The sequence below is a fragment of the Colobus angolensis genome, unplaced genomic scaffold, assembly GCF_000951035.1.
Source record: "Colobus angolensis palliatus isolate OR3802 unplaced genomic scaffold, Cang.pa_1.0 Scaffold18, whole genome shotgun sequence".
Taxonomy (NCBI): Eukaryota; Metazoa; Chordata; class Mammalia; order Primates; family Cercopithecidae; genus Colobus; species Colobus angolensis.
This window is the reverse complement of record NW_012114932.1, coordinates 917,298-942,593: the sequence shown is the minus strand read 5'-3', so window position 1 is coordinate 942,593 and position 25,296 is coordinate 917,298. Positions and strand designations below refer to the sequence as shown.

General features: G+C 36.9%; 1 protein-coding gene across 1 annotated transcript in view; it reads left to right on the top strand.

Annotated features, from left to right (window-relative positions):
- DOCK3 (dedicator of cytokinesis 3) overlaps positions 1-25,296 on the top strand; it is a 606,207-nt gene that overhangs the window by 261,404 nt on the left and 319,507 nt on the right. The window contains exons 5-6 of the mRNA XM_011939302.1: positions 10,560-10,708; positions 21,166-21,250. Coding sequence (XP_011794692.1) covers positions 10,560-10,708; positions 21,166-21,250 — 234 coding nt within the window. The remainder of the gene's footprint in view (positions 1-10,559; positions 10,709-21,165; positions 21,251-25,296) is intronic.

The following is a 25,296-nucleotide window of genomic DNA, read 5'->3' as shown; positions in this document are numbered from 1 at the left end:
GATCATTGCACTAGTGCAGATTTGGCTGGTTCTATTTATTTAAAGTAATAAATAGCAGTGAGGGCTAAATTGAGACTCTGCTTAACTTTGTGACCCATAGCAACCCAGTTGGGGTGGAGGATGGAGGAGGGCCCTTTATAGTAAGAATTATTCAGTTTTATCTTTTAAAAAAGTCAAAGATATATGTATATATGGATTTTTAAGTCATATATTACAGACTACTTGGCATTGAACAAATAGCTTTAAATTCCTGGCCCTATCTCTCCCCATTCCTGATTCTCACTCCACATTTTTTAAGCCCTTTTAGCTGTTTCTTCTGGTATTTTACATTTTTAAATAATGTTATTTTAATGTATATCTTAATTTTTCTATTTAAGTTATAGTTCAGTAATCTCCTTATTATAGAAAATAGGAATTAAGCTCCAAATGCTCTTGTCCCTACATACATACTTTTCCCCTTTCAGTACTTCCAAACTAGTTGTATCACTATTTTTCCCCCCCTCTGGCGGAGTCTCACTCTGTCCCCTAGGCTGGAGTGCAGTGGTGCCATCTCTGCTCACGCCATTCTCCTGCCTCAGCCTCCCGAGTAGCTGGGACTACAGGCGCCCGCCACCACTCCCAGCTAATTTTTTGTATATTTACTGGAGATGGGGTTTCACCATGTTAGCCAGGATGGTCTCGATCTCCTGACCTTGTGATCCACCCTTGGCCTCCCGAAGTGCTGGGATTACAGGCATGAGCCACTATGCCCCGCTGTATCACCATGTTTTGAACCAGTGTTTAGTTGTTACTGTGTCTGTGTAGCCTCTTCACATATAGTGAATTAAGGTTACATTTCCTTTCTTGTGTAACTTTGTTTTTCTTATAGTTAATAATTGTTTCTCCTTTTTAATTTGCTTTATTTCCTCTGTTTTCTATGTTTCAATCTTGTGGCATAAATGAAAATCTTTGACTAGGTTCAAGAACTTCAGGTATTTTATCAGTTGAATTTTTTTTCTCAATTATCTCCTGCATGGACCCTGCCACCCTCTTTGTTACTCTAACCTGAGAATTTTCTTCACTTCTCTCCTAGGTCCCTTTGTCTCTTAGGTTAAGTCAGTGTTGCTTTAATTCTTGGTTAACTTCCTCATTTGGTGAAGCACTTTCCCCATAGCTTCCTGAAAAAAAAAAAAAAAAAAGTGGGAGAATTTTTATTTCTGAGGTTTTACATATTTAAAATGTGTTAGCTTACCCTTACCTTTGATTGATAGTTTGGCTGGATATATACTTCTTTGTTACAAATAAGATGAAGAATTTTTAAAAGCATTGGTTCATTATTTTCTAGCTTCTAGTGTTGTTGAGATGTTCCATATCCTGTCCCAATGCCCTTCTAGTTCCTGATCCTTTTATTGACAAGTTGTTTTTTATGAAAAATTTAGTATTATCTCTGCCCCAGTGTTCTGAAATTTTACAATGATTTGATGTAGTTAGATTTTTTTTCATTGGTAATTCTGGCTAATCAGCCAATTCTTTTAGCCTAAAAGCTAATTTCTTTCAATTCTGGGACATTTTATTTGTATTTCGTTTTTTGATACTTCTCTCCTCTTTGTTTTCACAGTTCTTTCTTCCTGGAACCCTTTGATTAGAATTGGACATCTTCAAATGATTCACTAATTTTCTTACATTCTGTCTCCCATTTATCTATTGGATTGCATTACCTTTTCATTCTACTTTCAGGCAGGATTCCTCAATTTTGTGTTTTATTATTTTACTGTTTTTTTAATATTAAATTACAACTACCCTGCTTTTAACTTCCAAGAGCCCTTTTGGGTTTTGGGTGTTATGCCCCTTTATTATGCCCTATTCTTCTTTGGATGGATGTGCTATAATTTCTATGGTCTTGTAAAATATTATTGTTTCTTTGAAATTTTCTTTTATTCCTGTCATTGTGTCTGTTTCCTCCAATATCTATTTTTCTGATTGTTTTGGTCCCTTTCCTTCATGTTGGAAGCCTTCCTTATTGTGTGGTGTTCTTTGTCCATTCATATTTAAGAATGAGACATTAAAATGTTGACAGAAAGCTCTGTGAATTGGGCTAGTATTTATCAATTGGTGAACATTACTTTAGAGGGATTAGAATAGGGCTTGGCTTTTCATGGGAAAAGGTAGAGCAGCTGTCAATATTTCTGGATCTTTCCCCCTGGGCTGAGTTTTCCTAAAGAGGAATCTTCTCCGTTCTTCTTCATATGGAGGTATCAGCCTGGTTGTTAACATTTGGGGAGCTCGATGTGGAAAGGGCAGTGGGCAGGGGTTGGGGGTAAAGGGGGATAATACTTCTAGGCTTCAGAGGTTTCTGATAATACTTCTAGGTTTCTGATAATAGGTTTACTTCTAGGTTTCTTCAAAGGTTTCTGATAATACTTCAGAGGTTTCTGATAATACTTCTAGGCTTCAGAGGTTTCTGGTACCTCCAGAAGTAAGATGCTTGCTGTGTCTCACTGATTTCTTCCTTATTTCCCACCCTCCTCACTTGTCTTCCTCCACCCTACTTTGAGGGCATTTTAGTTTTCTGTTCTTTTACAAGTCATCTACTTTCCAGCTTTCACCTTTAATGTTTGGTGGAGTGGGTAGTTGTGCATGGGAAAGATTGAGGCTGGCTTTTTATTCATCTCCCTAAGAAGAGGTGCCTATGGACACATTAAGGACTGACTTTAAGTAGAGATTTGATCTGTCCTATGTAGTAGGAATGACTGTGAGCCTGAGAACGCCTCAGCCGTTTACTGCTCACTGTTAGGTAAGTCTACCTTGTTCAGTATTGTGAATGGATGCCCTTCACTTGGCATCTATCCATCCGTGAATGGATGACTTCAGCAACTACAGCCTCCATTTTCATATCTCTAATATTTTTTGTACCTTTCTACCTTTGTTGTTGTTCCTTTCTTATGAAGATCTGCTCTGTGGAATAGAAAGATTTTTACAAATCTTAGTTCTTCTGCAAATATGTGTGTTGTAAGAGAGGAATAGAGCTATAACGCTGTTTGTTATTTGGAATATCAACTCTATAATGGAGGATGTATTTGGACTGGGGGTAGAGTGAGGATGACATCGTGGCCCTTGAGATGTGGAGGAGTTAGATGTGTGTGCCAAGGAAATAGATATTGTATAGGTACTTCCTCATATTAGTGAAGAGAAAAAGAATTTTCATATTGTTTCTTTGCGTTTTCATTTGTTGAAAATATGTGCTTGAAAATCAGTGTGAATTAGTTTTGGTTTAAGTACTGTTTTGTTTCACAAAAATGTCTATCTTTTTTACTCAGTTTCTGACTATGTTGTTCGGCAACCTAAAATGAAAATTTAGATTCCTGGATTTAAAGGTATTTTTAAAAATATTCATTCATTCATCTTCCTTCCTTCCTTCCTTCCTTCCTTCCTTCCTTCCTTCCTTCCTTCCTTCCTTCCTTCCTTCCTTCCTTCCTTCCTTCCTTCCTTCCTTCCTTCCTTCCCGCAGTCTTGCTCTGTGCCCCAGGCTGGAGTGCAGTGGTGCAATCTCCGCTCACTGCAAGCTCTGCCTCCCGGGTTCGTGCCATTTTCCTGCCTCAGCCTCCCGAGTAGCTGGGACTACAGACACCTGCCACCACGCCTGGCTAATTTTTTGTATTTTTAGTAGAGACAGGGTTTCACAGTGTTAGCCAGGATGATCTCGATCTCCTGACCTCGTGATCCACCCACCTTAGCCTCCCAGAGTGCTGGGATTATAGGTGTGAGCCACCATGCCCGGCCGTTTAAAGGTATTTTTGACATAAAGGTCATTAGGGTTCCAACTACTGCAGTCTAGAAATTTTTTCATTATATTGGGATGAGTTTCGGAATATAAGAAAACATTTGGAATAGGATTAGAGGTTACTTCATGAGAAGAGACTTGATTATTAGTAGTAATGAAAAAAGAATGCTGTTTTGGGAGTTTTGAATAAACTCAAGTTCTTAATGGTTAATTTGTTAAAAAGAAAGTGAGTAAAAACTCATCTACTTACGTATAAATAAAGGAATATTCAAAAAGAAAATGTAAAATAGGGGAGATCTGGTAATCTTCCCACAACAACTTGAAATTTAAATGCAATGTTTAGCTTCCATTAAATTGATTTTGATATAAAGTTTTTAGTACTCATGGCAGGACACTATTCTCTTTGAGGAGAGCAGTATTTCTGATGTCATTTTTCTTTAATTAGATTTTTGTGATGCTGTGTTAGTTTATATTAATTGGTCTTTAAGCATATGTAGTTTTAAAATAAAGGTAATATACTTTCTGGTGAATGCCCTACAACTTTGCTCATTTACTGACTTAGAGGCATCACTGTGGCATAACCTTTCTCTCCATACTGGGTTAAAAATAATTTAGCAAAAATTATCTTTAAAACACGAGCACTAAAACGTATTCTTGTTTTCTGCAGAACTCCAGGGATTGTTTCACAACAGTGAGGCAAACTGTACTTGACGTGTGTTTGTAAAGTAGTTTAATCATTCTAAATTTATGGTTTCTGGTGACTGTTCAGTGTACTTTCCAAATACTCTGTGACTGATCTTGACAAATACTAGCCTGTAGAGTTTTTGGAGAGGCTGGATGTGTTGCTAAGATGAGCTATACAGGTTTCTTCTGCCCAACCTCCTCCTCGTGGAATTTTCCTTTTATTTTAGCGGTGACAGGAAATAGGGATGATTGTGCCAGAAAACAAAACCTGTAGTGCCAACCTAATTATACTGTTATTTTAATCCACTGAGGAGCAGGTCTCTAAGTAGAAAAAGATTGTTTAGGCCGGGCGCAGTGGCTCAAGCCTGTAATCCCAGCACTTTGGGAGGCCGAGATGGGCGGATGATGAGGTCAGGAGATCGAGACCATCCTGGCCAACACAGTGAAACCCCGTCTCTACTAAAAATACAAAAAAAAAAAACTAGCCGGGCGAGGTGGCGGGCGCCTGTAGTCCCAGCTACTCGGGAGGCTGAGGCAGGAGAATGGCGTAAACCCGGGAGGCGGAGCTTGCAGTGAGCTGAGATGCGGCCACTGCACTCCAGTCCCAGCAACAGAGCGAGACGCCGCCTCAAAAAAAAAAAAAAAAAGATTGTTTATCCTGAGCTGTTTTGTGGTATCAAATGATTCTAGGTGAATGTATGCTCTCGTGCTGGTCACCCAGATTGCTCACCTTGAGTGATATATACTGTCTTATGCTAACAAACCCAAGAACACAGTGTGGTGTTGGAGCAATGTTGGTGGAGCCTCTGCTGCTAGGGTCTCTGGTCAGAGAGGTCATTAGGTTGACCTGGAAAAAGAAATTAACACCACATTGGTTATAATAACAGTGCTGCTTTACTTAATCCATTTCATTCTTTGTGCATCTTTACACAATTGGTGTAGGGCAAGTAATTTCATTTTCATGTATTTGGAAACAACTGATTTTCTATTGTAAAAAATTGTGTAATTGTTTCAGTTACCTACATAACAAACCATCCAAAGCTTAGTGGCTTAAAATAACTGTATTTTTCATTCTTTTCTGGATATAGTGAGCTCAGTTGGGCACTTTTCATTTAGGATTTCTCATTCTGTTGCAGTTGAATATTAGTAGGGGCTGTAGTCCTCTGAAGGCTCAGCAGGGCTAGGTATCCAAGACTGCTCACTCACACCATTGAAACTCCTCACTTGTGACCCCAGCTGCCAAGGACATGCATTCCAAAACACAGGAATCAGAAGCAGCCAGATTAGTTAAAGGCAGAGAACTGGCCTAGCTCACTGCTGCCATGTCTGTTGGTCAGAGCATTCTCAGGGCCTGCCCAGATTCAAAACTGTGGAGAAATAGACTCCATGTCATGCTGGAAGAGTATCAAAGTGACGTTATTGCAAAAGACCACTTGGCATGGGAGATATTGTAGTTGTCTTTGGAAAATGCAATCTGTGAAGCTCTTGATTAAAAAAAAGAACACGTACAATGTCTTTAAAAACTGCATTTGTATATTGTTGCATAGATACTGTGTGTGTACATATGTGGCATAGATACTGTATATGTGTGTTGTGCATTTATGTATATATTATGTGTGTATATGTGTGTATATGTACATGTATATGCATTAATATTCACATAGATAATACATATATGCCATGTTAGTTTGTTGGGCTGCTATAACAAAATTTTCTAAGTTGTGCAGTCTATAAGCAACAGAAGTTTATTTATCACATTTCTGGAGGCCTAGAAGTCCAGGATCAAGGAATTGGCAGATTCAGTGTCTGGTGGGGGTCCACTTCCTCATAGTTTGCACCTTCTTGCTATGGCTTCACATGGGAGAAGGGATGAAAGAACTTTCCCCTTTGGCCTATTTTATTTTTTAAGGTAATAAATACAAATATTTAATTAAATATTAATAGGAAATTTGTCTGTGTATACATACATATATATAAAATAATTACATATGTATGTATGTATGTATAAAATCATTTTGACTTTTCTTGTAGATCCGGAGGTACATGTGTAGGTTTGTTACATGGGTATATTGCATGATTCTGACATTTGGGATACGAATAATCCCCTCGCACAGGTAGTGAACATAGTACCTAACAGGTAATTTTTTTCAGCCTTTGTACTTCACCCTCTCCCCACCTCTAATAGTCCCCAGCGTATGTTGCTGTCGTCTTTATGTTCATGAGTACCCAGTGTTTAGCTCCCGCTTGTAAATGAGAACATTCGGTGTTTGTTTTTCTGTTTCTGCATTAATTTTCTTAGGATAATGCCTTTGGGCCTATTTTATAAGGGCACTAATACCATTCATGAGGGCTTGGCCTTTATGACCTAATCATCTCACAAATAGTTTCACCTCCTAATACCATTTCCTTGAGGGTTAGGATTTCAATGTATGAATTTGTTGAGGGGGAAATGCAGACGTTTGGACCGTAGCACACATGTACATAAATACACATAATACCTCAGTATCAGTATACTTCATTAGACTTGGCTAGAAAAAAAAACCGCACACACACACACACACACACACACAAACACACACACACACAAACACACCACATTACTTTTAATTAGTTTTCACAGATCTCAAAACTACCTAGCAATGAAACTAACTTTCCGGTCAATTCTATTTACCACTCCATAAGAGACTGTTTTATATTGTTTCCTCTATTCTCAAATCTCAAATACCCCTTCCCACTCTATTCACTCCCAGCTCATGATGTTGCTTTTTATTTCTCTGGGAATAAAGCAGTCAGAGAAAAATTTTAGTTCTCTTATTACCAGATCTACCAGCTACCTGTTTCACTACCCATATTCTGTATCTTTCCTCTCTGTGAGGAAATAGGTGACACAGAGTATCAAGCCTCTTACCTAAATCAAACCTTCCCCTTTTTCCCCCAGGATCCATCTCTTCATGTCTACTCAAGGATTTAACAGCTGCATCATCCCATTTTCTCTCTCTACTAGATTACTCCCTTCAAAATTTAGTTTGAAATTTTGTCAAATCTTTAAAAAACCCTTCCTTAACCACACAGTCACATTCTGTTACCTCATTTCTCTGCTTTTAGTTACTGCCGATTCTTCAAAAGTTGTCTGTGTTCTTTCTCCACTTCTTCCTCTCACCATCTCACTCAAACAATTTCATTGAATCTGTTCCTGTAGAGATCGGTGACAGCCACCACAATGCCAAATCCCCTAGCCAATTCTAAGTTCATATTTATTTACCCCCCCCCCCCCACCAATGCAGTTGACAAAGTCCTCCTTAAAATCCAATTTTCATTTGGCTTTCATGACATACTCTCCTGCTTTTCCTCTCACCTCACTGCTTACTCCTTCTTGGTTTCCTCTGCTAAATACTTCTCACTTTCCTAACGTCTGAATGTTGGAAATCAACGTCAGACTTAGCATGTCCAAAATTAAACTTAGTTTCCTTCTTCCAGGCATGCTTTCCAGGCCACAAAACAAGAGTGATACTTCATTACACTCGGCTAGAAAAAAAAAAACCACACACATACGCACACACACCCCACATTACTTTTAATTAGTTTTCGCAAATGATACCCTGTTCATAACCCGCATCTAGTCTATCAGCAAATTCTGACACCTCTAACTACAAAACATGTCAAAACTCCAAGCCCTTCTTAACATCAGCATTCTTACCTTCATCCAAGCAGCTGTTATGCTGTAAATTATTATACTAAATAGCCTCCTGACTGGAATCCCTGCCTTCCTCTTTGCCTTTTTATGGTTTATCTTCAATAGAGCACTCGAGAGTGATGCTTTCAAGACTTAAGTCATGTCACATCACTCTTCTGCTCCAAATCTCCAGTGACTTCCCATCTTGCTTAGAATAAAAGCCAAAGCCCTAAAGGTGGTTTACAAAATCTCCGTTTAACCTGGTCCCTGCGCCTCTCTGCATCATCATTCTTCCCTTTGTTCACTTTGCTCCAGACACACTGACCCTGTTCTTTTTGAACATGCCACATTGACTTCCACCTCAAGGCCTTAACACTTGTTTCTTATGCCTGAAAAACATCACCAGTTTCCTTAAATGTTGCCACCTTACTTCATTCAGGTGTATTCTCAAAATTCAGCTCCCAAAAAGTCTTTCCCTGACAACTCCACCTAAAGCAGTACCTTCCCCAATTCCCCAACCAGACTACCCTTGGCCACTCTGATTTTTCTTTTTATAATTTATTACCATCATTAATGATTTGCCTATTGCCTCCTCTCTAGAACAAAAGTGCCATGAGAGCAGGGACTTCTGATCGCAACAAGGTGTTAGAACTCAGCAGGTGCTGCTCAAGCATCTGTTAATTGGATGAATGAATGAATGCTTGTGGATGTATACGTGCAATGGACTATCATATAGGCTTTGATGGGAAAAAATAATTCAGACTTTCAGTTTTATACTTAAACAGGTGACTTTGTTTTATCAATAAGAAATGTATGTGTTGGAAACAAATATCACATTGCCTTTATTGCTTAATCTTCACGATTCCAGTTTTCCAGATGGTATAGTTTGCTTAGGCTTTGCTGATTTTTGAGCTGGCAGGAATTTGTAAGTTCTCACCTTTTGCCAGCATTGTGTACCATCAGGATGCTTAACTTTTTTTCATCGGTTCATCGATTAAAGAAAGGAGAAGTTAGAGTGTATGATTCCTAACATCTTCTAGTTTAAAATAATTTCTCTTTAAGATGGATCTTTAAAAGTCTAGTGGGGCCGGGCATGGTGGCTCATGCCTCTAATCCCAGCATTTTAGGGGGCTGAGGCAGGAGGATTACTTAGGCCTGAGAGTTTGAGATCAGCCTGGGCAACATATCAATACCCTATCTCAAAAAAAAAAAAAAAAAAAAAACATTAGCCAGGCCTGTAATCCCAGCCATTCAGGAGGCTGAGTTGGGATATTGCTCAAGCCCAGGAGATGGAGACTGCAGTGAGCTATGATTATATTACTGCACTGCAGCCTGGGAGACAGAGTGAGATCCTGTCTCTTAATAGAAAAAAATCACATTAGATGATTTCTAAGTAGTGTGATATTCTGAATGCTTTCGTTATAAGATCACTGCCACCTCAAACACTAGCTGATTCTACTGTTTTGTGATTTGCTTTATAGCTAATTTTATTTATAGCTTCCTTGCCTTGAGCTTATTTTGACAAACATCCTTTTAAGGGTAAATCTCATCCAGATATTTTACTAACATCTTAATCTGCCTTCAGAAGCATTATTTATAGATCAGTTACATCCCAAGAATTTTAATTATATGGAAACCAAAAGATTCTAAAATCAAGATTTCACGTATCAGCAAATAGGACTTGAGTTTTTAAATTCATACGTTATTTTTAAGTACATCTTTTTTCTGAAGCATCTGTTCTCATGACACATTTTTCTACTTTTAAGGTTAAAACCACTATAATGTCCATAATTAAGTTTGTTAAGATGTTTCCATTTAACTCTTACAAAGGTGACAAGTTTTATTAAACGGAAAAGATGGGAAATCTATTACACCAGAGGGAATTGGGGAACGACACACTGTTTAGAAAAGCTAATTAGAAAATTAGATGAGGCCTAGAAATCAGGAGTGAATTTCACTCCAGGGACTGTGGCTTTATATTGAAACTTTAGTTGCTTCAAAATAGGGCAAATGATTCTTCCTCTCCCAACTTGGATATCCCTCCTGGAGAAACCAGGGTTATTGCTGGATGGTTGAAATTTTTGCTTTTATGTGAACTGCAATTTCTATGAGGGAAAACATCTCTGGGCTCCTGTGTAACATTCTGTTCTAAGTTTAGTAACTTTGGTTTCCTAAAGAAGTGAATAATCTAGGATGTGGTAGAGATAAATGTTACTTTTGCATGATCCAGATCAATTATGTTACTTTCTTAGATGTCACTATGTAGAGACTTTTGGATAGAAGGAGGTAATGACTTTCAGACTTCAAAATTAAGTTCCTCTTTATATTACCTTAGTGGTTTAGAGAAATAAGCACTTTTCACAGTTTAACTATTTCTCTTTTTCTTTTCATTCCTTTTCCATATCTCTTGTATTTCATCCAACACCAAAAATGCCCTTTCAGAAACACAAAGTAGATCTTTTCTACAAACTACGCCATGTGATGAATGAACTTATTGACCTGCGAAGGCAGCTACTGTCTGGTCACCTGACTCAGGATCAGGTGCGGGAGGTTAAGCGGCACATCACCGTGCGCCTGGACTGGGGTAATGAGTAAGTACGAAAATTGTTTGGGTATCTCTAAGTTTCACTTGTGGTAACTCATTCTTCAGGGAGTTTGCACCTATACAAAGCTTCTCTTTAATGATTCAAAGACGATGTTACATTCTTCACTAAGCTTTTATCATTTTTGGTAGGAACAGTTATTTGTCCTAGTTAGCAAAGGGTACTCACTGCTTCTGGTTGCTGAACCTCTTTCAGCCTCTGTTTTTGCTTCTGGAAAGAAGAGGTAAATAATACGACTAGATTATCCTATAAAGTTAAATTTCTTTGACCTCAGTTTTCTTGATTCTATACCTCCTAATCAGAATACACTTAAAAAAAATTTAATGCTTTCTTCAAATGTGAATTTGGTGTCTTTTACATTTTATAGCCATACAATGAATCTGAATGAGCATAACCTACAAATGGAAACTGTCTACATTTGTACTTCAGAATATTTTTAATAGTCTTGCATTTATGAAGTGACTATGATTTGCTATTGCCATACAAGTACAATTTGAAAACTTTGGTATGGGAAGTTAGGGTATAATTTTCAATTGATATAATTGATATATTACATCAATAATTGATATAATAATATAATTTTATAATTGATATAAACGTCAGGTGCTTTCGTCTCATTCTCTTAAAATTGGGTCCACTGAACTTTTAAGTGACCAGGTTGCCTCTACTTAAAATATGCATTGCCTTGTATATTTAAACGTGTGTCTTTAGCTCCTTATCCTTTTTGGAAGGGGTCCACCAATAAATGAGATCTATGAGCCGATTTCTGGAAGCTGGAAAGTAGATGAAAGATTAATGACAGAGTAAGTCCATTATATGTGGAGGAAACCTTAGTTAATGAGAGAGTCAGTCTGCCTCACAGCTCCCAGAATCATGGAAGGTGGGATAGACCTTGAAGCTTTGTAAAGGGTTTGGCTTAAAAGAGTGTCTAGGGAACAGTCTACCCCAATCAATGAGCAGAAAGCCTGGTCAGGTATTTCCTCTTGGAAAACTGGGCAACAAGGATGTGAACTGGGACTTTGCAAACCCTCCACATTCTGGCATTTAAGGACTTTAAAGTATAATGAGCAGATTGCTTCCACTTAGCAGAAAGGGAAACTTGCCAGTCACCTACCCATGTACAAAAAAACTCTGCATTTCTTCTGCTGTCTTTTAAGTTTGAATGGATAATCAAGTATCACCAGATGTTTGAAGAAATGCTTCTACAGGAAAGAGAGAGACCAAGATTAACAAAACACCTGTGCCCAAAGAAAGTAACCTGTCCCCAGAGCAAATTGAGATTGATAAAGTACTTTAAAATAAAACAAAACAAAAACACTTTAATATCCTCAAATAGAATCTAGAAGATCTATTATGTGTAGAGTAAGATGCCATGTAAAAGAAATGGAGAATGTAATTTCCAAAATAAAATACTCAGAGAAGATAAATTTTATGTAATCTCTAGGAAAATAAATCAAATATATAGGCAATACATGAGGAAAGAAGTTCAATACAAAGGCTCTACCCAGGGAGGTCCAATATCAAACATTTTGCTTTCCAGAAAAAAACAGAGGAAATTCTAAAGGAATAATAGAGAATTTGTCAGAGCCAAAAAAAGAGGAATCTTAAGATTGAAAGGGCCCCACCAGATACTTACAATGAATAGGAAAACAAAACACACACGAAAAAAACTCACAGCGAGGCACATTAAGATACCTTAGTTTTCTAGGAATGAAGAGAAGACTATTTAAGGGTTTTAAAGAGAAAAATAGTTCCTCTTACAAAAGTGTAAGAATCATACTGTCCTCAAAAGTTTTATCATTAACTGGGTGCTAGAAGATAATGAAATAATATCTTCAGAGTTCTGTAGGGAAATGATTTGCCAGCCAGAGTTTTATTTTAAAAAACCCAACCATCTAATGAAGTGAGAGGGGGCACAAAGCCATAAAGCCATTTTTAAATATTCAGGGATGCACAAAAGTTACCTCTCATGACCCCTTCTTAAGAAGGGACTTGAGGATGTGCTCCTGCAAAGTAGAATAAATCAGGAAAGAGGAAACATGGAATCTAATAAACAGTGGATCACACCCAAATTCTTACTGTTCGTCAGTAGAAAAGAGAAAATATAACACTAAATTGGTTATTTGTGACCTTTTTGAAGCCACAACATTCTATCCTTGTTTGTTTTGTTTAATTACACCCTCTCATGACTGTTAGTAGGATTGCTTGGCACCTACCACAGACTACCTTCTATAATAGTATATAACATGAATTTAGGTGTACCATAGATCAGTGTTCTCTAAATCTAACTTTGGGGAATAAAAATTTAGTAAAATACAGTATGTGCATGTGCAGCATAGCTACTGATTCTGCCTCTTCAAACCCAAATATTTTTATGTTATAAAATTATGTCACTGTTTTTATTTTTAAGTCAATGATAAGAATACAGAAATTGCAAATACAACATTACTGTGTGGCAAGCAAATTGGTCACACTTGAATTGATGACACTAATAAATGTGTAATTCATTATGTTGCAGTTTAACTGCCACTATAGATTCCAGTAAATAGAATTATTTCATAACTATGAGTACGTATACCTCTTTATTATGAAACTTGAAAAACAATCCAATCTGATTTTGCAATCAAATCTGAAAATATATAGATGATAGCTTAGAAACAAGTTCAAATTGTACTCGAAAAAGGCTCAGAACATTATAAATACCTGCCAGTAAATTACAGGGCTATTCCAATTTCATGACTAACTTTTTCTCAATAAAATGTGTGTGTGCGTGTGTGTGTGTCTGTGAATTGGAGGGGTATGTATATGCATATTTTAATAAGCAAAGGTAAAAAACACAGTTCCACTCCCCTCCCTTTCTTCTTCCTCTTTCCTATTTCTCCTTTTCTCCCTTCCCTACTTTCCGTATTCTTTCTTTTTTTCCCCTTTCTTCCTCCCCTTGCACTTCTTTCCCTCCACCCGTCTCTTCCTTTTTTTTCTTGTTTCCTCCTTTCTTTCAGTGGAAAATATAGTCACTTAAAAACCTAAATAAGAACTTTGCAGGTCTGTCATTATTGAAAGGAAAAAACATGTTGCACCAAAACTGATAGGACTCTTGTTTCTGGTTTCTCCTTTAGCTTTTTAAAAATTTTTCTTCCTGTTTTGAAAGAAAAGATGGCATATTGTAAAAACAAAGTCATTTCATACCATTAGGTTATGTAAAATAGACTGTTCCACACAAAAGCTGAGAACAGATGACTATAACCATTGTTCCCATTTTATTCTGATAGTTCCATACTTCTTGTTCCACCACACTCTTATAAATGCCATAAAACCTTGAAGTTTAGCACATGTTAACATGTGAGTCAGTGTTTGCCAAATGTATTTTAATGTTTTAATTGATGTAATTAAATATATGATTTTAAACTCGTGTCTTTAAGCTCTTACACAGACATTATAGCTCTGCCTTTTCAGAATCTATTTCACAAACTACTATTTGTTATTGGTAGTGTATTGATTAAATATGTCTACATCACTGTGGCAAGTACATGGTCTCACTTCATGCGTTGTTATAATGAAATGCCACTATGCCTTAGCTGGGCGCGGTGGCTCACACCTGTAATCCCAGCACTTTGGGAGGCTGAGGTCAGGAGATGGAGACCACCTTGGCTAACACGGTGAAACCCCGTCTCTACTAAAAATACAAAAAAATTGGCCGGGCATGATGGTGGGCACCTGTAGTCCCAGCTGCTCAGGAGGCTGAGGCAGGAGAATGGCGTGAATCCAGGAGGTGGAGGTTGCAGTGAGCTGAGATCATGCCACTGCACTCCATCCTGGGCCAGTATTTTTAGTCGTTAGGCTATTTGATCTTTGTTCTGTTCTGCAAGTGTGAATACTGTTATATCCTGTGATGTATATCTGAGTAACATTCAGTTAGAACTTCCAAGGATAGAAACTGACCTGGTCCTGTAATCTTTCATTTAGAGTTTTAATTTAGTGAGGAACTCTCCACATCTAGATAATAATTTTTTATTTTGTTTCCTGAGATTAGGAATTATTTATTTGGCCTAAAATTTGAATATTCAGACATTAAACTTATGTGACTTAAACTTACTGGCCTGTATGTAGATACTTCATAAGTAAAAATTATGAAATTGTATCAAATAGAAACCAGCACTTACTACATTGTGCTCTTGTATTTTTAGGAACTGCAATACTAGAAGGGCATAAGCTGTGTTCAAATTAGTCATCATCTTTGCTCAAGTGTCCTACATAGAGAATTAGTCAGCTAATTAGATCTACTCCAAATAAATTTTAAAATAACTTGTCTAGTGATGTAATTTTAACTTAATATTTTCAACATCTTTTCTAAAGATGCTAAGTTTCTTGTGTCTCTAATTTCATCACTATAGTAGCTAGCTAAGTTAAAATTGCATTAACCCAGAACTGACATAGCCTAATTGATCTCTGCCTTAGAAAAATACCTAAGAAATATTTTATTCTTCGAATAATAATTTACCACAAATCACTAATATACATATACATGTATTTATATATGTATATATATAAAATTCTGTTTCTTTTATTCTCTCTTTCTCCCCCTCTGTCATTTTTTCTTCCTCCTCCCCTTTTCTACTTTCTCATATTTTTACATATTCTAACCCATCTCTATCTCTTTCTTCCCACTTAGTATATGTCTCTCATCAAGGGAATTGCTTTTGGAGTAAGATATACAAGCAGTAGTTTAGTTTGTTATATGCGGAAAATATCCCCCAGTGAGTTTCCTCTAAGTAGATTTTTAGCCAGGATCCAGAAAGGTTTGTGGCTTAGTACTTTACCCTTAAGGATATACTGATATTTTCCAGCTTTGGGACACCTGAAATTAGCAGAAATTTTCAATGATTTCACAGTTACGGTTCTTGCCATACCTGGTGGTGTGCTCACTGATCAGTGTCTTGCCCTGTTCACAGTCTGGGATGTCTTGGCTATGTTTATAGTATGTATGGTCGAAGTCCTGTCAAGTTTATGTTCAGTCGACTGACTAACACACACTCTTACACTCTGACACTCTTTTGGCATTTTTTGCTTATCATTATAACCTGCACTCTGCACTTGGTAGGCACTATGTGAACATATTTGAGTAATAAAGTGGATTTGTTTTCATGCCTAGTGGACAGTTTCCTTCTGGTTTGATGTTTGACACACAGTCATCTTTCAAACAGTTATGACTAAATTGATTTTACAACCACTTGTAGCCATTATTACTTATTATAATTTTCACAGTTATTTTTAACAAGACAGCAGGTATAGTGGAAATACTGTAAGTTAAGAATGAGAACAACCCAACTCCAGACAAGCCCAGCTCCACTCTTTTAATATTAAGTCCACTTAGTTAACCTCAGTGGGCCCCAGCTTCCTCTGTTAGCAAATGGGTCTAATACTATCTACTTCCCAAAGTGCTTAGAGATGATGTACATAAAGTGCCTAGCCCAAGTAAATGTTTGGGAAAGGGTGGTAATTAGTAATTATATCTTTTTATATGTTATATAAATATAAATATGCTATGTTTTCATTAGTATAGTTCTTATCTGTATGCTGTTTTTACTATAAGCATTAGAAAAGGGCACTGCTCCACAAGAAATCTTAACATCTTCATCTTTTCTGAACTGATACTGGTTCCCCATCCCCTGGGCTGCGGACCCCTGTTAGGAACTGGGCCGCACATCAGGAGGTGAGCTGCCAGTGAGCCAGTATTACTGCCTGAGCTCCACCTCCTCTCAAATCAGTGTGAACCCTATTATAGTGAACTGTGATGCGAGAGATCTAGGTTGTGTGCTCCTTATGAGAATCTAATGCCTGATGATCTGAGGTGGAACAGTTTCATCCTGAAACCATCCTAACCCCTGCACCCTTGCCACTGTCCATGGAAAAATTGTCTTCCATTAAACCAGTCCCTGGTACAAAAGAAGATTGGGGACCACTGCCTTAAAGTATCCATTGTATATAATTAACTTCAGATTATTTTCTATATTCTGTGGTTCAGATGAGGAGAGGAAAAAGATAAAATAGGACATAGAATACAGAGTATAGAGCATTTAAAAGAAATAGAGATTCAGGGCCTCAGAGAGCTCCACTTGAAAGAATATTGGGTCAGGATTATGTCCCTTACTAGCTGCTGGGTCCCTAGGTTCAACATGAGCTTAGCACAGAGTAGGTTCTAATATATATTTGTTGGATTATTGGAATGAATGAATGAATGAATGATCAATGATAGGTGAGAGAAGACCAAGTATTTTTGTGAAGACTGTTTACCTAAACAATTGGTAAGACCATTTCTGAAAACTTAACTCTGTACTACGTATGCATGTAGATATACATATATGTTTGCCCCCTGCTTACGTTCATCTGTTTAAAGAGTGTTTTATTCAGACGCCATACTTCTTTGATCACAATCCCTATAGTCTAAGCCATTTTTTGGCTAACAGTGTAACATAGGGATAATAATTAAAACAACAGTAGCAATTTACAATGCCAGGTACTGTGCTGGGTCCTTTATGTGGATTAATCCTTACAACAGCCTATTATAGTAGATTTTAGACAGTGTGGTTTGGTGGTATACCCAAGATACATACCAGGCGAACTGACATCAGAACCCATGCTCCTGAATACTGCAATGCAATGCATCTTTTGCTGTGAAGATAGAGATCATGTTGACCATTCCCTGTGCTCGATGTTCACTATTCTTGGAGTAAACCATAGGAAAAAATAGCCAGGAGCCTCTTTTTGAGAGGGAAGTTTGTAGTGAACACATATTGGTTCTCACTGTCCAACATCTCTGCCTTTTTCAAATGAGGACAGTCACTAATATAACTGGCAAAGTACCCTTTCTCCATTAAAGATAGTCTTAACAGGAGGAACTCCTTTTGGTTTTTACCAAATCACCCATTAATTATTCTCTTATTTTTCAAGATAATGAAATTACAAAACTGAAAGATACTGTGCTCTAGTTACTTCTAGGAGAGGGAAAACACTCTGCTCTCAAGAGAGGATTAACATGAAAAATATGAACATTTGCATGACTCAAAGCTGCTGTATTCTCTATATCTAACACCATTGGTAGGATACATGATAGTTCCTCAGAAAGTTCTGTGGGGTGAATGGATATTTATATGGGTGGGTGGCTGACTGTACAAGCAAGCTAAGGTTGCATGATGCTAAGATAGAGTTCTTATAATACCAGTCTCCAGACACGGCCATCACTGTGTGGTGCACTACCACAGAGGAGTACATACACTCAGTTCTAGGCCTAATGACTTAAATGTCATCTGGATATTTTTTAAACTGTTGTATCTAATACATTTTTTTTTTGAGATGGGGTCTTGCTCTGTCATCCAGACTGGAGTGTGGTGGCATGATTTTAGCTCACTGCAACCACTGCCTCCTGGTTTCAAGTGATTCTCACGCCTCTGCCTCCCGAGTAGCAGGGATTATGGGCACACACCACCACACCCAGCTAATTTTTGTGTTTTTAGTAGAGATGGGGTTTCACCATGATGATCTTGAACTCTGACCTCAGGTGACCCACCCACCTCAGCCTCCCAAAGTGTTGGGATTATAGGCCTGAGCCACGGTGGCCAGCTGAAAACATTTTTTTTTTGAGACAGGGTCTCGCTCTGTCGCTGAAGCCTGAATGAAGTGAGACAATAATAATGCACTGCAGCCTCAAACTCCTGGGCTCAAGTGATCCTCCTGCCTCAGCCTCCTGAGTAACTGGCACTGCAGTCACATGCCATCACAACCTGGCTAATTTATTTATTTTTTTTAGAGATAGGGGTCTCACTGAGTTGCTCAGGCTGATCTCGAACTCCTAGTCTCAAGCAGTCCTCTCTCCCTGACTTCCTAAAACTCTGGGATTATAGGCATTAGCTACCGCACCTGGCCATAAAAAACACCTATTTTGATTATATTATTTACTCATTCATTTTTGTTGTTGTTGTTTCCTAATTGTAGACTAGTTCACACATATTTTTAGATTTCGGATAATTAAAGAAAATGTATGAAATGTTGTCTCTTCATTTTTTATTATTTTAAAAAGTTTAAATAACGTAACTACAGAAAATTTTGAAAATGTTTTAAATAGCACTATTTCAGTTTTCTAATAAAAATGCTAATATTCTTGTGATCTTTCCATTGTTTTTCCATATCTCCATGAAAGTATTTTAAATATTTGAGATTATATCTGCAAAATTATCTTTATAATGTCAGTTGCTTTTTTTTAAGAAGAGGGGTAGAAAGGATATTTTCTACCTTTCAAGGTAGAAATGCAGCTCTCTCTTAGACTCCATGAACACTACTGCCTTTGCATGCTCTAAGCGTTAGAAGCCAGAGGCCTGAAATTGTTTCAAGGAAATGAAGAATGGCTAATAAGAGGTGAGGGAATTGAGTGTTTCTTTGATATAAGAAGTCAGGATCCCAATTGTAGAAAAATAAAATTTCATAGATTTAAATGCATTAACTTCAGTTGGTATCGTTTTATCATTATATTATAAACCATCATGGATAAGGCCAAAAGTTTCTTACTGATCTCATTATACAAAACTGTGGGTTATTTTTAACATTTGATTCAAAACTTTTTTCTCTTTAAAATCTTATTTTTTAAATTAATGGATAATAGAAAAAAACACTACTTTGATAGAAAAACATAAGTTTTTATCCTTTAATAGTCATTTATCCTTTAAATTATTTAATATAATAGTTTTTATCCTTTAAATTGTCATTTAATATAATAACATGTTTTTCCTTTTTTTCTTGCCTGCTAGAAAGTGTACATCTAAATTTTAATTCTTAATCCTAGTAATCATTTTAGCGTATGCTATTAATACGTTTGCTTGTTTAATACCTCCTCCATATAGGTTTGATTTTCCATTTTTATTTTATCAATCTTATTGCAATGTAATTTTATCATATTTTCCTATAAACGGGGTATAAATTGTAAATGAATCTGAATTTTGGATGTGCACCTGATTTTATTTTTAATGACGAGTTTTATGCACAGAAAGAGCTTACAGATTTAGCTGTGCTAGCATGTTCTAAAAGAGTTCATAGTCTAGTTGAAGAGATAAAAAAAATCTTTCTTCTTCTATAATCCCATGGAATGCTTTTACCAAGCACAATAATTCATAACGCTTGTTTTGTAGTAGGGTGGTCACAGAGCGTCTCCAAAATTCTGATAAGAGTTATAGACCCTCTCATCAGAAATGTATAATGAACACACATACAAACTCATCCAGTGTCATAAGTAGTTTCAGAGGTCTACAACCCTATAAACTCCATTGAATTCCTGGCTTAGAACTGTTGTCTTAGAGTGTGAAAAAGGAGCTAACATTTATTGACCATAAGTTATATACCATTTTGAACCCAAAATGTCCAGAGTTATTTCCACTGCCTGGTACTTAGAACTGTTGTCTTAGAGTGTGAAAAAGGAGCTAACATTTATTGACCATAAATTATATACCATTTTGAACCCAAAATGTCCAGAGTTATTTCCGCTGCCCAGTACTGCCATTATCATCACTTCTTCTTACTGCCCCAAAGATCCTCCAAATACTATTGTCTTGAGTAGTAATACTTGTTGGTTAAACTTTTATCTAATGTTTCTTAAAATATTGGTGCTAATGCATAGCTAGGTCTTTACCAGTATCAGTATTAATTAAACTGAAAATGAGATGAAACTCAGCCAAAATATACATCTCTTTGAACACATGGACACAGGGAAGGGAACAACACACATTGGGGCCTATCTGGGGGTATGGTGAGGGGAAGGAGAGAATTAGGAAAAATAGCTAATACATTCTAGGCTTAATTCCTAGGTGGTGGGTTGTGAGGTGCAGTAAACCACCATGGCACATGTTCACCTGTGTAACAAACCTGCACATCCTGCACATGTACCCCAGGACTTAAAAATAAAAAATAAAATAAATGAATAAAGAGAAAAAGATACATCTCTTTGAATTCAGTAACTTTTAAGAGGTGAATTTTATGTGTTTGACTTTGAATTACATCCTGAAGATTTTTTTCATCCTGATGAAACTAATGCATAACTAAACCTTGAGCATATTTGTCAGATGGGGAGAAACAGAAAAATAAACATGACTTATTAATGATCTAAAGAAAACCTATCTTTAATGAACTCAAGCATGCTAATATAATGTAATACTGAATGAAACCTTTTTACCATCATGAGTGGAACTGCCTGAACTGGAATTGTGTCAGTCTTAAATCCCTAACCTCATTTATTTACCCAGAAGTGAACACAATTAGATGTTGCTTTATAAAGACATGTTCCTGCTAGGACAGTGTCTGATCGTCTGTCCACAAGATGTGGCCGGTATGGGTTCCCAGGCACATAAAGAGAGATAAGTAATATGAGTACATGGCATACTGAGTGTAGTCTCTCTCTTTACTAGACATTTGGGCCTGGACCTGGTGCCTCGGAAGGACTTTGAAGTAGTGGACTCGGACCAGATTAGTGTCTCAGATCTCTATAAGATGGTAAGAAGTCTAACATGAGGTAGCTTGTTTCTGCATACCTCATTTTTTCTCTTTTGTTTGTTTTCTCTAATGTTATGAAACAACATTGCTAAAATTATTTTTTTTGCCTCTTTCCCAGTGTATTTAAGTGATGTTTCTTATTCTGGCCGTATCTATCACATTAGCTTTCCAAATGGGATTCCAATGTAGTAACCTACGGATACTGGGCTTACTAGATTATCTAAGCATTACTTCTTTGTTGACTTTCCTGGTAAACCAGAGCTCCTTCAGCCTGCAGCATAACTAAAGTTATGTCTCTTTCCTCTCATTTCTTTAAAAGAGAAAGTAGTTATAGCTGGAAAGAGCCAATTATTAGGTAATATAGAAATTGAGCCTGGAAGTAATGTACCAGTCTTTCTAGAGAGACAGAACCTGATAGATTCTTAGCTATCTATTGGTTATTATAAAAATCTATTGGGTCGACTAATCAAGATTACATTTTATAGTCTAGATGCAAAGTGAGTAAATGAAGGGTACAATATTTTAAAGTAAATAAACAGAAGAAACCTTAGGTGGTGGCAGTTATGCTTAGACTAACAGACTGGATAAAAACTCATTTTGAAGAGTATGTATTTGATGAGTATGTATTGGTAAGATTTATAAGTTTTAGAGTCTGTTTAAGAAACTGTAATATTTTTAGGGAACTTAGAGGGTACTAAGTATGTTGCCTGGACAAGGACCTAATGAAATTTGCCTAATATGCAAATAACATATCAATTGCTTCTGCATATTTCCTTGTGTGTACTTACTAGCATACCCAAGCAATTGTGTACCGTTGCTTTAACTATGCTGTATGCAATGCAATAGGTTGGTAAGTGTGAGATACAGAGATTAAAGACAGCTGGATGTGGTGGCATGCACCTGTAAGTACAGCCAGCTACTCCGGAAGCTGAAGTGGTAGGATTGCTTGAGCTCAGGATTTTGAGAGCAGCTGGGACAACATAGTGAGACCCATCTCTTTAAAAAACAAAAAGTATGAACAAGACTTATCTATTCCCTAAAGAATCTCACTATCTAGGATATTGGTTTCTAATCCCTTTTGGGTCATAGAAGATTAGGTGAAACTTTCTTCCAGGACAATGCAAGTATGCTTTGCATACAAAGTTTTATGATCAGTTTTAGAGAATTGATGGATAGTTTCTCCTGATGTTTGCTGTGAAGCCCATGCATGGACCGTATGTTAGAAACTCTACTCTAGTGGAATCAACAGACCACAGTCAAACAGCCATACGTGTGCTGCATATATGTGCTGTGTAGCATAATTTAAGTATACACTGATGCTCTTAGAGGTAGTGACTGGTTTCCTGGGAGTAGGAAAGGAGAAGGAAAGACATTCCAAAAAGGCACACAGCATATGGAAGTGGCAGTTCCAGGAAACTGTATAAGACATTTAATAACTTCAGCATGGAGTACCACTAACTCATGTTAGTTAGTGGGAGTCAGGCCAAGAAGGAGACAAAAGTCAGACCATGAAGAGCTTTGTATTTCTCAAATTAGACTCTATCCAGTAGTCTGAAAGAAGCATGAGAGTGACATAAGCAGATATTGATTTCAGACATTGACTCTGTCTAGAGATAATATAAAATGCAAAAGACTGGAATGAGGGAGGAATCCCATGCATAGAACTCAGAGACCCACAGTAGTGATTCAGGTAAGAAAAATGGCTAGGCAGCAATGGACAAGAAATACAATAAGAATGTAGATGTTTGGAATTAAAACTGATACATTTTGATGATCACTTAAATATGGAAAGTGAAGATAGATTGAGAGTTTGAAACTAAGAATTCCTCTTGGAGTAGTGGCTTGGAGGATGCTGTGTTTTTGATAAAGGTTTTGGATTCTATTCTTAGTGTGACAGTAAGCTTGTGAAGGTAATTGAGCAGGAGAATCACATGATCAGCCTTATATTTTTAAAAGATGCCTCTGATTGCTGTGTGGAAAAGGATTGGAGTGGGACAAGAATAGAAGTAGAGAGGAGTCATTCAAGCAGGAGATCTTAATTTCAGTAGCTTGAGCTAGAGCTGGAAGAGTGAAACTAGTAAGAAGTTGTTGGATTCGGAATATATTTTGAAGTCAGAACCATAGTTGTTGATAGATTAAATTGCTGTACGTGTATACAAGAGAGGGAAAGGTCAGAAAAGAATTATACCTGTGTTTTTGACCTGCCTAATTGTATAAAAGTGAAATGGGAAACCTTGTGGAAGAAGCAGTTTGCAGAGTGAGGCAGGTAAGGATCTATAGTTCTGATTTTCTTTTCACGTTTGAGATGCCTTTTAGACATCCCACCAGAGATGCTGAAAGACTAGAGCTCATAAGTGAAGTTCAGATAAAACAGTTTTAGAGCCATCATATTACATATGGTATATAAAGCTGTAGGGCTGAATTAGATGACCACCCCCTTGCCCAAACCTTCATACAGTGAAACCCAGTGGCCATACAGCACTTCCAACCAAGCATCAATAGGCAAAGCTCTCGCATAATGTTCACTATTTGGGTGATGGGTACACTAGAAGCCCAGACGTCACAGTTTTGCAACATCCATACGACGAATGTGAATCTTCAAAAAAGAGACAGACAGACAGACAGAGAGAGAGAAAGAGAAACAGAGAGAGAGACCAAAATGAACAACATATAAAAGGAACTTGGAAGAAAGAGACAGCCCAACAGAAGAAAATGGTGATTGCTGTCTGCAGAGAGAAATGGGGAAACAATTAGGAAACAGAGTACAACAATCCAAAGAGCATTACAAAATTAAAAAACAGATTACTGGATTACACTTGGAATAAAGGTTAGAAAATAGAGAAAAATCTCCCTGAAAACAGAACAACAAAATAAAGTAACAGTAGGAAAGAAAAGGTTTAAAAGTTTAGAGGTTCAATTCAGGAAGCTCAGTATTCAGAAGAGAGAATAAAGAAACAAAGAAAGACAATTACTGAAGGAATCATATTAACAACTTTCTCAGAACATGGATATGAGTCTCCAGATTTAAAGGGCGCAATATAATTATGAAATTTCAGCTCACTAGAGATACAGATGAGCTTAAAACTTCCAGAGAACAAAATGGATTACATACAAAGGATTTGTTGTAATAAAAACATTTGGCTTTCTGATAGCAGCATTAAAAATTAGAAAACATAAGAGCATTACCTTCAAAATTCTGAGGGAATATAACATTCAACCCATAGTTCTATATTTACTCAGCCACATCATAAATCAAGTGGGAGAGAAGCCTAAAGAGAATTTTGGTCACTCAGAGTCTCGAAACAGCAATAATAACAATGCTCTTTAACTCCTTTTCAGGAAACTACTGAAGAGTAAGTTATTCCTTCTAAAATGAAGGAGTAAGTTAAAAGGTCTACTGTGTGTTATCCAGAAAAGGGGGATTCTGACACAATGAAAGCCCTGTTTATTTCATTTTCTGCTAAATTTTCTGTCTTTTTTATCTCATATATTTGCTTTTTCATACAAACAGTTAGATATGATAGAAAACAATTAAAGGAGTCCACAAATTTATTAAAAACCACTTAGGATTTATATGTTAAATTGCACAGTAAATGTTTTGGTTAAATCTTAAAAGTTCAAGATTCAAAAGAATATCTTTTTAGAACCTTTTTGTGTTAACATGTAAATCTATTACTGGAAATTATGAATACTTTATATGAAACTTTCTGATTATAATAACCCTTGTCATTGATTTTGGGGAAAAAATCCTATATGAATAAGATTATACTTAAAGTTTACACTCATAGCATTTTTTAATAAAAAAATGAAGCCTCCATGCAAATGTTGAATGATAATGATTGGTAAAAGTCTCTTTAAATACACAGTTGGATTTTGCATTCTTTTTGTTTGTTTGTTTTATTTTGTTTGTTTGTTTTGAGACAGAGTCTGTCTTTGTTGCCATGGCTGGAGTGCAGTGGTGTGATCTGGGCTCACTGCAACCTCCACCTCCTGGGCTCCAGCAATCTTCCCACCTTAACCTCCCAAGTAGCTGGGAGTACAGGTGC